The sequence below is a fragment of the Nymphaea colorata genome, chromosome 13 (genome assembly GCF_008831285.2).
Source record: "Nymphaea colorata isolate Beijing-Zhang1983 chromosome 13, ASM883128v2, whole genome shotgun sequence".
NCBI lineage: Eukaryota > Viridiplantae > Streptophyta > Magnoliopsida > Nymphaeales > Nymphaeaceae > Nymphaea > Nymphaea colorata.
Window position 1 is genome coordinate 189,896 of NC_045150.1, and position 11,747 is coordinate 201,642.

General features: G+C 37.9%; 1 protein-coding gene across 1 annotated transcript; it reads left to right on the plus strand.

Moving 5' to 3' along the window:
- The first annotated feature begins 2,776 nt into the window (after positions 1 to 2,776).
- On the plus strand, positions 2,777 to 11,493 carry LOC116266869 (probable magnesium transporter NIPA4). Its single transcript, XM_031648312.2, has 9 exons — positions 2,777 to 3,607; positions 6,829 to 6,885; positions 7,648 to 7,738; positions 7,855 to 8,015; positions 8,172 to 8,299; positions 8,387 to 8,524; positions 8,978 to 9,070; positions 10,727 to 10,832; positions 10,911 to 11,493. Exons 1-9 carry the CDS (start codon positions 3,448 to 3,450, stop codon positions 11,009 to 11,011), a joined length of 1,035 nt encoding a protein of 344 aa, XP_031504172.1. The 5' UTR covers positions 2,777 to 3,447; the 3' UTR covers positions 11,012 to 11,493.
- Positions 11,494 to 11,747: the final 254 nt, after the last annotated feature.

Below are 11,747 nucleotides of genomic sequence, written 5' to 3' on the forward strand. Positions count from 1 at the left end.
ACCTCTTCTCCAGCGCTGCAGACTATTGATGATTTAGCATACTTGATAACCAGACCAGCTTTGGCTTCAATGTCTTCCAAAGAGTCTTAACATTCCTCAGAGATTTAGGGGTAGCTGTACTGACGACCAAAAATTCGTGCAAACTTGAGATCCTCCACTCGGACCAGGTATCCTGGCACTTGGATCAGGCGAGTCCTGTTGTACTGGATCAGCCTTCTGTTAATGACCTCCATTACTAGAATGAAGAGATCTGGGGTTCTGGGTACAACGTATTGTAATGTGTATTCCATCTGCATCTTATGAAGTTATGCTCAATGGCAGTAGGGGTCGAAGCTTTGTGGCGAATACTTTTGTTCTAGTGGTTTCTCTTTCAACTTATATTAGTGGCCCCCTGCCCCTTCTTTCCTCATTCCTTTTGCAAGAAAGAAGATTGATGCTCCTGACATTTAAAATGAAAACTGATGACATATCAATCCTCGCCTCAAACAACCGTTGTGCTTAGGGGCTGAGGCAAGGTAGGGCTCGCATGGGCTCTTGCTCTCGCCCCATCTCTTATGATCAAAAAATAAAAAATATATTTCGCATGATTTGGGAGGCGTGGTTTTTTACATGGAGTATTTTGCATGTTACGCCAATAATGAATATTTTCTTTTATTGGGTGGTTATTTGAAACTTTCTCTAAAAAATTGTAAGACTATTTGTTAATTTTAAAAGTTGAAGGTATTTTGGTCTTTGCTCAAACGTTAAGCATTTCTTTGTAGTTGTTTTCACTTACAATAATTGTTTTGTCAATGAAACATAGCCTTAATTGGAGAAAGATTAGGTCTATTTCTCCTCCATAGCGGCACTCCTAATCACAAGATCAACAGTTTCAACCTCACTAGGACACCGTTCGTCGCAAGTTAGGTCTATTTCTCCTCCATAGCGGCACTCCTAATCACAAGATCAACAGTTTCAAGCTCACCAGTTTCAAGCTCACTAGGACACCGTTCGTCGCAAGTTGATCTGAAGTTAGGGTTACCAGGAGGAGCGGAGTCAAAAATTTTTCACAAGAGGGGCCGAATTAAAGTTTCTAAATTTTGACACGGGCCAAAATATTATTTTTTAAAATTTTTATATAGGATAAATAAAAATTTTCTAAAATTTATATGTAAAGGTTTAAAACAAAAAAAAAATTGAAGTGGGATAAAAAAAAACCTATGCGCCCCCATTGCCCCCGCCCTTGAGGGTTACTACACACCATCCAACCCCACTGATTGTGCGGTTGCCAATCACTTCATTCATTCATGATATGCATTAAGTGATACGGCCCTTAAAGTGTGTATCTTTATTTAATCAATAAATTTTCAATATAATAATAGTTTTATTCGTTCACTCAATCAAGATCAATTAAAAAATTGTTGGCATGAACTGTCCCAACTCCTAACTTAATAGGCATTGAAGATCGGATATGTTCTCTAAAGAGGCATGAGTTTGATGTGAAAAGGTTCAGATTTAGGTTTAATCTATTGTTCGCTTTGAATCCAATTCGGACTTGGATTTGAATTTCTGAAACTCATATCCTAATCAATAAGCGTAAGAACCAAATTGGGTCGAAACTTTAACGATTCATGGACTCAAAACACTTGAAGAATACTCGAGTAAGAGCTCAATTGATATTTGGATCCATTTTGTTTAATTGTATGTAAGTAGGTGGATCCAATCACCAAACCGTTGACATCGATAAGGAAAAAACCTACTGAGGTTTTCGAATCTTTCTGCTGTATAAATTGGATTTGGGTCTGATTTCTTAAAGAGGAGTATCTATGTGATATAGCTTCTAATACAGCCGGCCCTTCTTTCGGGCCAAGTTAATTTTTATATTATCAGATCTGCTTAGCTCTTGTTTGCTTGGATTTGGATTTGAGCAAACATGAATCAAACTTGTTTAGATGATAATCCAGCAAAAAGGTAGTTGACTTTTATTCTGGATTTACACCTGGATCCCAACAAGATCCAAAAATATATAAGGTTGGATCTGGATTCAAATACATACCTATAATGTATTGTAGATTCGAAATGACCAAAATACCTCTACTAGTTAAATGGAAGATCCCTCCCCTTATAAGGGCAAAACAGGATCTCAAAAAAAAAAAAATTCCTTTAGAAATACCAAAATGTCCTCTTAGTAAAAAGTAAGAATATGCCTTCCCATGCTAATGGCAACAAATACATGCTCAACTGTTTGAGAGAATTTCTCAAAAAGATGTCTCCTGATGGAAACCGCTACAGAAGAATAATTTAAAAATTGCCTATCTTATTCAAAACCATCTCGAGAAGAAGATAAAAAATTAAAATGAGTTGATTTTTTTTATTTAAAAAAGTAATTCTGCGTGCTGTTTTCTTGAAATTTCTCTTAAAAACTTGAAAGTGATGTTGACTTTTCAAAGCAAGGGTGCCAATTTGTTATTTGTCATAAAAAGAAGCGCTTCTTTATCATTTTATGAGTTTTTTTTTTTTAATCTTAATATGATGAAACAGAGAATATTGTTGTTATTGCCTCATATCGGAGCTGATCTTATTTTCCATCTTGCCGATATTCAGGGCTTTTATTATGGGCTTATATTTTCCGTTTTCTAGTCCATTTAAAATATTTTATCTTATTTTTTGAATTCAAAAAACCGATGAACAAAGCGATACGGACCGCAAATTATGCACCACAACAAGTACGGGTCAGGTATATGTATATATAAAAACAAACCCGACCCGGTTATATATCCAGTAGCCGGTGGAAGATTCAGGTGGGCAAACTAGAGCCATTTTGAAGCTATTCTCGGAGGTGAAGGCGGTCGACGAAAAAGAAAAATAAAATTAAAAAACAAAAAATGGAAAAGTTGAAACTGCGAATTATTCGTGTTTCGTGATTGGGGGGAATGTCTCAGTTCTCGATTCCGACGACGGCGAGGTCGACGGCAGGGGAGGAGCGACAGAAATCCGCTGCTGGGGTTCTCCTTTTCAGAAGTTCCGGTGGAAGCCCAAAGAGCAAGAGCGAAGAGAAATAAACGATTCTGATTCCATTGCTGGGGCCGCAAGCGTGTGCCTCTGTTCCTTCAATCCACCGAAGAGTGGCTGAGATCCATCTCTTCCTGTTATAATATCGGAAGTCGGTTTAAATTGATGTTCATTAGCTGCAGAAGCTCGATCTAGGGCACTTTCCTTATTTGTGGGTGTCGGTTTCTCTTGTTTTTTGATCTAATCGGCCGCGCAACGGAAATCTTCTCTGGTGGTGGGAATGATCATGATTACTAGCAAGGGGCGACGAAGGTGGGACTCAGTTGCCATTTTGAGAGACAAGCTTTAGCGTACTGGTCTATTGCTGAATCTGGGATCTGAGAGAGAGAGAGAGAGAGAGAGAGAAAGAGGGAGAGAGAGGGAGAGAGAGAGAGAGAGAGAGAGAGAGAGAGAGAGATGAGGGACATTTCGGACACCATCCTCTTCTACAAGTCTATGTCCTCAGACAATGTGAAGGGTTTGGTTCTGGCATTATCCTCGAGCTTCTTTATTGGTGCCAGCTTCATTGTCAAGAAAAAGGGGTTGAAGAAGGCGGCCGCATCCGGCATCCGAGCAGGTACGTGGTTCCACCTCGGCATCGATTTCCCCCATTTTGGTATTTGGTATTCAGTGAATTGCATGAAAATTATGTGCCTCATATGATCAGGATTACTGATCGAGTCGGGATTTGTGGTCTCTTTGATTGAGTTACTCCAGATCGCTCATCTATGTATTTCATGCGATAAACATTGTTTATGTCTTCACGAGGGGCGTGATTTGTGTGCTTCATCCTTTTCTTGTACAGGAACAACGGGGTGCTTCCTGTCACGTACATCTGCTGGTGTTTTATTGATAAGCGAGAATTTTTTGCGATAGTGGCTCTAATTTTTCGTTTCCTCGTAGGATTTCGGCAGATGCTTTATTTGAATATTCGTCCATGAGTATATATTTTCCCCAGTATTGGCCTCTTGGTCAGTTTTTCTATGAAGTCGGTGAAGTTTATCATGCTGTCCCAAGTTAGAGAAACTGTTTGAATATAGACTATGCTGTTCTTTTCCCATGGATCATTAAGAGAATATTGGGCAATCATCAGGAATGAAATCCATAATTTTTTACAAAAAATGGTTCCTTCCTGAAGAAAGGTAACTATAGAAGTGAATTCACTTGTGCCTGTGAGGTTTCATGCATGATTCTTTGTTGGGACCTGAAATTGGTTACGATAGATTCTTCACCCACTTGTTTTTGCCTTTGTTGAAAAATTAGTAATTTGTTGCAAAACTACCACATGAACGCCCTACTTTTTGGACCCATTTTGGTTGCGAGGAGCAAAGAGTCAGCTGAATGTTCCCTGCTTCTGCATGGCTGGCAGGTGCAAATCCTGGCAGGTGCAAATCCAACTGATGGGAAGTTTTCCTAGGAAAAGCTAAAAATGTATTTGGCTGTGTATGTTGTACGATACGGGGCCGGTACAATACGATACGTATCTTTTACAAAATACGATACGATACACGCCCCATATCGCAGGCTGATTTCAAAAAATGGGGGCTGGAACCCCCCTTTTCGAGTTTTTTTTTTTATAAAAACCCGGCCCTTCTTCATTTTTAACCTAGAGATTGTGCCGCCGTGGAGGGAAATTATCGATTTCCATCATTAAATCATCGATTTTCAAAATGAAATCATCGATTAAACCATGGATTTGTGCGTGGGTGGCTGATTCTCGTTGGGAGGAAAAAGGTTTTTTTAAATCGTGAAGATGAAAATGAAGAAAAAGATGAAGATGAGGATGAGAATGAATATGATGAAGATTATGAACGAGAGTTGAGAATGCTTTCATTTTATATGTATTGACATTAAACATTTTCACAATTTCATTATCATCTTGTGATGTAATACACAACATCTAAAACTTGTTTTTTGATGTGGTATCTCATAGACTTATGGACCTTATGACTTATAAATCTATGTGTTTCTTATGAAGAACATATTATTCTTGTTTTTTATTGATTTTTATGATTTTTTTGAATTTTTTTCCTATTTTTTCTGATTTATTAAAAAAAACGATACGGTTACGATACGTTACGACATTTTACGATACAGCGTATCTTAAAGCCAGACCGATACGGCTTACGATACATTTTTTACAACATTGGGGGGGGGGGGAGAGAGAGAGAGAGAGAGAGAGAGGAGTCTCCTCTATTGGTGTTAAGGGTGAATCCCACCACTTGTTTCCTCTTCCTCTTCCCACCACTTGTTTTCTCTTCCTCTTCTTCTTTGTTGTGTCACCCTGGGAGAAGAAATACTTTTCTCTTTGTTGCCACTCCAATGAAGAAGGTCTTCTCTGTTTCTTCCTTTATAGATTTTCACATGATCCTGTAGTAGAACTCAGGCACGTTGTGGTTAGGGTTTCCATTGGTTTGATGCTTCAGTTTCAGGGTGAGGACAAGCTCTTTCTAACCAATCTCACATGACACTTGATTGTCGGCACACCAACAGTGCCAGCACTACCTCTGTTAGGGGGTCTGCTTCCCCTTGCTGAAATGCATGTTTTTTGCAAACGTAAGTTTGGTGCCAGTAGTAGCATGAAGCATTGTTTTTGTGGTTGAGGCTCTAAGCCATTAGTAGTGTTGGTAGCTTGAATGCGATTCCTGTAAGGCTATGGGAAAAGTGGTATTGATGGTGTCTGGATTTATGCTGTGCCTGCTGGATGTGACTACAAAAATTAGCTTGAATATGGTGTTGATATGGTATAAGTGGGTGATATATGTCAATGGATGGAGAGTATGGTGAAAAAATGTCAGCTTGATGTATGAGGAATCAAAGGGAGACATGGGTTTTCCAAGATGCTCCCCTTTTAGCTGCACTCCATTTTCTCCCAGGAAAAAGGGTTAAGAATTATCTGCCCATGCAAACGTATTGAAATTGTGGACAAAACTAAATATGAGTCTCCTCAAAAAGAATTTCTTGAAGAGCTTTCCATGAAATAATTTTACCCACAATCCAGTGACCCTTACTCTTCCTACATTATCATATGTGATCAGCACTTGATGAGAGGATCGAAGAGTTAGAATTTGTTAGTTTACTTCAAAGTTTAAACTTTAAAGATGATAAGGTAAAAGTATACTGCACCTGATTATCTGTCTTCTGTCTAGAAAAGAGCAAGTGATTGTGGGTTGAGTTTGTTTGGAGACATGATTACTTGTATAGCCATATCTCTTAGCGGATGGTCACTTATTCAGAGAATTACCGATAATGGTCATTATAAGTGGAAAATCAACTATGAAGTATGCATAAATAGTGTCCTTCCTTTGGGTTTATAACTTTATAGAATCTTTCTAGGCTTGTAGCTGCATGTTTGGCGTCTTGATGTTTCATTTTGGCTTCTGTATCGTGCCCATTATATTCAAGTCACTATATGACTTCCAGAAAATCTGCTGTATTCTCTTATTCATAGCTGTATATGTGCCCCTTTCTACATATAAGTTTTGACATGTCACTCTAACTACCATATAGGTTCATTATAGCTACCATCTTCTGGAAGTAGGACTACACTTCCTGGCTTTCAATCTTATGACCTAGACAATGGCCTAGTGTGTCCATCTACTGAAAAATAGTTAGGTTGTTAATTTGGATATATATTCTCTTAGAAAGAAGGATAGGAGAACTTTGATAGCATATGAAGGGATAGAAAAGTTTCAGTTTTGGTTCATCTATTCATGCTTTATTTTGTAAAATCTCCCTCTTTTTAGTTTAAAGTCATCTGCATGTTGGAAAGCAGTAATTTTGTACCATATTTTGCAGGATCTGGTGGTTATTCTTACCTGTATGAACCACTTTGGTGGGCGGGCATGATAACAAGTGAGTTGTCACTCTTCCTTTGTTGGCATTGTGAAGCTGATGAGAGTTCCACATTCACATGTTTGGCACATAGTTTAACGTATTGCGAGCAACTTTTATGTATTCAGCCCTTCCCCTAGAACCTGTTTCCAGTTGGTTCATTCTCTTAGTTTTTTTTCAGGGACGGAGTGAGTATGCATGTTCTTTTGTATGTGCTGAATTAACCATGCTTATTATAATGTGTATGTGCTATGTTCTTCATGGGTCACTGCCAAGCTATTTTTTACTTCCACAAAAAAATGAACATGTTTTGCTTGTGATCTTTGATGTTGGTGCTGTCACTTGCAAGTAATGGATCTGGCAATGGTTAGTTGAACTTCAAAGATCTATAAATAATTGAATTAACAGGAATCAAACAAGGGTACGATGTGCTTGTCTTTGGATGTAAGAAAACCAGAAACTGCTGCTAACAGATTGTGTTGTCCACATGCTTGCACCTAGAAAACATGGAAATCAAATGATTTCACCAGAATTCGATGGTTGGCCAAGGCTAAGAGTTGGTTTGGTTTCCACATGGACATAGACCCATCTGGAGTTGGACCTGACCCCACTGCAGTCATGTCCTATATGTTGGAAGGGTGACAGATCATGCTCTTAGTTTGTTAACTGGAGCATCTCCTGAAATTTTGTTTCCTGCTTTTCACTAGCTTTTTTTCTAATTTTCTAAAAGTAGCTTTTTCTCTACCAACAGCTTCCTAACTAACAACTGGTATTTTGGATCAGTGATTGTGGGAGAAATAGCTAATTTTGCAGCATATGCATTTGCACCAGCAATTCTTGTGACTCCACTAGGTGCACTCAGTATAATCATCAGGTGCAAAGTTTACTTCTCAATCTTGAACTTATTGGTACACTATTTTTCTAAGTTCATGTGTTTTTGTGATGAGCTTTATACCTGTATATATCTCATGGATGTATAAAATTTTGCAGTGCTGTGCTTGCACATATTATTTTACGGGAAAGGCTGCACACTTTTGGAATTCTTGGTTGTGTTCTTTGTGTTGTTGGGTCAACAACCATTGTCTTGCATGCTCCTCCTGAGCGTGAAATTGGATCCGTGAGGGAGGTGTGGGACCTTGCAACTGAGCCAGGTAATGTTTCTCCTATCTGCATTCTTACTCTGAAATTTCTGCATGGTTTCTTTATTCCTCCCTTATTGATTCTAAATGCTCATTTTTGTGGTCAATATGGAGATATGTCTGATCTGGTTTACCCGGTGCTTACTTTGGTTCTTTTCTTCTTTGCAGCTTTTCTATTTTATGCATTTCTGGTAATGGTTGCAGTTGTTATACTTATATTTCATTTCATTCCACAATATGGGCAGACACATATTATGGTGTACATCGGGGTTTGTTCACTTGTTGGTTCCCTGTCGGTATGTTATTTGACAATCATTTCACTTGACAACAGCTGTCCTTATTTGGCAAGTTTTCTTCTGATCGTGCTGTTTTCTTCTTGGTAGGTTATGAGTGTTAAAGCCCTTGGAATTGCTCTGAAATTGACATTCTCTGGAACCAATCAGCTTTTATATCCTCAGACATGGGCATTCACTATAATTGTAGCTATTTGTGTTGTCACTCAGATGAATTATTTAAACAAAGTGAGTGATGTGCAGATAATGTTGATCAAAGGCTTGATTACACCACTTCTATTCATTTTTTTTCTTTTTTCTGTGGCCTATTCCTCACATGTATTTGTATTTTTATGGAGTTGTTTCACAGTGGTATCTGCCTTATGAAAACACATGCGCATACATAGACACACACACACACACAGGTGTATATATATATAGCCTTGTGCTGGATTGCCGCTAAAAAGCAGTCGCTAGATTGCCATTAGCCATGGTGTGATGGCAGCTTGTGGTGGCCCGATGATTTGTGGACTTTTTAGTGACAAGTTTTTAAAATTTGACCATCTGGAAACTATCTGGCATATGATGGCATTGGCTTTTCCTACACACGCACACACACACATATATATATATAAAGGATTTCATCAAATGGTCATAACAGTGACTGATTATTTTATCATGACCCAATTCATTTTTTTGCAGGCGCTGGATACTTTCAATACTGCAGTTGTATCACCGATCTATTATGTCATGTTTACTTCTTTGACGATTTTGGCTAGTATCATAATGTTTAAGGTAATTTAGTTTTCTTGAAATTATCCTTCTTTGTTCCCCTAAAAGAATTTTGGACCTTACCATGCAGAAAAAGAAAAAAAAAAGAAAAAAAAAAAGAAGTTTTCTAGTTTACTTTCTCTGGTTCCATTAAATTGTCACTCTCAGTGACAGGTATATAATACTATTGGTATTTCTTTACCAGAGCATCAATTACAAACATATTTTTGTATAAATCTGCAGCCTGACAAAGTTTGTAATTTTATCACAACCATGGCCTTCAAATAGCTGAATTCTCTGGTTTTTTTCTTTACTAGATAGCTTTTTGATTTACATGAAAGACTTTATCATTTGATGTGGCTTACCTCGGGATCTCTTTTGATTGTTGCACCGCTATTATTTCTGTTCATTTTTATGGAGTTTTTACTGATATCTTTTGTTTCAATGCTTTTAATGATTATTTATGATAACAAAGGTGAAACAAGGAATTGGCTCCTTATAGGCAGTTGGAATTTTATTATGGCTCTTAGTTGTTTGATTATTTGTTTTGACATGGTTATTTATTCATATTTGAATTATCTTACCATGTTTTGCTATTGTTAGTTTGTTATGGTACTGATTATTGATACCAAAGTTTCTCATGTATGTTGTAAGAAAAGGGTCTATTTATGTTGATCATAGATTTATTTTAGTTCTTTTTACTGACTTAATGGGGACATTAAATTGTATTAGTAATTTTAGGTTTGAAGCATCATTTGAGCAGTCCCTCTCCTCACACTGCTTGCTATTAGGATTGGGGGCACGTTCTTGCAATGTGATCAATTGAGATTAAACTGATTTTGAAATGAACCAGACTATATCATGTCAACTTATGGGGTTGGGCAGCCATTATGATATCTCCCATTTCCTTAAGGAAAATCATGCTTGTTCTGCATTTTTGTGTAAGCAAGAATATATTCAAAATGGACCTGCTTCGAAAGTAGTAGACGTTTCTCTCCGACAAGTCATTAAGTGGTCTTGAGGAACTAATTTACATTTCCGAATTTTTTTATTCCCATATATATATATATTTTTTGTGGTCCAAGAACCTTATGTCGATTCTTTATGTTCCTGCATCATTTCTGTTAAGGCATGCTTATACCATTTTATGGATGTTTGCTCATAGATTGCATCAACAAGCTATAGCTTTCTTGCAATCTAGGGACAAGAGGCCATTTTCCAAAGTCCAAACCACGTCTTAGTTGGAGAGTTCTATTAAATTGAGAGTCTTCCTATATGATGTGTCCCTCCTACTATCGATCTTTGCACAAACTGCCCCAGAAGGCATCCTCCAGCTCAGCTACAAGTTCTTCTGTAGCTTCTTTAGGCAAATTTTTGCAATTTTCTGAAATTCCCAAGTTATTGAGATTAACCCTGGTTTTGGTAATATGTGGAGGTTGAAATTTTAAACTAAACAATGATAACACCAAATGTAGAGTTCATGCAACTTCCTTTTGGATGTTAATTGCAACTAAGGAAAATGTACAAATGAACAGATGTGTTGCAACTAAAGAAAATGTACAAATGAACAGATGTGGTACTATTTGTAAGTTAGGAAATGGAGATCTTTGTGCATATTCTTATAGTTACGTCGTATGTCAAGGGTGGTTTCGGCTTTACACATTTGGTTCTGTTGACCAGGACTGGGATCGACAAAATCCATCACAAATAGTCACGGAGATGTGCGGATTTGTTACAATTCTTTCGGGTACTTTTTTATTGCATAAAACCAAGGACATGGTTGATGGTATGTAGACCAGATTTTTTGTTTTCTCAAAATTTTGCATGCAAGGCCCAACAACTTCAGGTTTCTCTCTCTTTTCAGGTCCTTCTTTGTCAATGCGCCTCCCTAGACATGACGAGGAGGATGGGTTTCCTTCTGAAGACATTCCTCTTCGACGTCAAGAGTCTTTTCGATCACCTTGATGGATTGGTTAAGCCTTTTTATGAATCAGAAAGGGATGCATGCTGCATTTGGTGTGGGATCCTGTCATAATGTTATTTTCTGATACAAAACGGTCTGGACTTATGTGCATACTTGGATGTTGAGAAACTGTTGATCCTCCATCATAACTCCAGGCATCCGTCCGCCTCAACTTTCATATCCTGCACAACTTGGAAGACAGAGCAGCCGAAGCTGCAGATGTTTCTTTGTTTGAATTGGCCATTCCTTCCCATTTATCAGTGCCATCGGAGCAAGAGCCTACTTGCAATCAAATGATTTTTCACATTCATTACTAATATTTTTTGTTTTGTATTGCTTCACTGACACATGTATTCCAAAAATATTAGCACGTGATTTACCTCCACGAAATTTAGAGGATGCACAGATCCCTGTATTTGAAAATTGTAAGTTTGACAGAGTAACCTTCTGAAAGCTCCAAGTAGATGCCAAAATTTTCTTGAAATGTCTCAAAGTCGGTATTTCTTGTAGTTATTGTCGATTGTGATTTTCTTTGATGGGTGTGTATAGGCATCTGGGTGATATTTACGCAGCCTAAGAGATCTCCGAGTTGGTGAGTCCCCTGTTTTAGCCATTCTGTGATATGTCACTTTTTAGAGATTTTTTTTTTCCCATAGCTTAAAGCAACCTCTCCTGCCTGACAAACCTATAGCTTGTGCTTGCAGGAAGATTGTTGCCTGTAGTACTGGAAATATGACT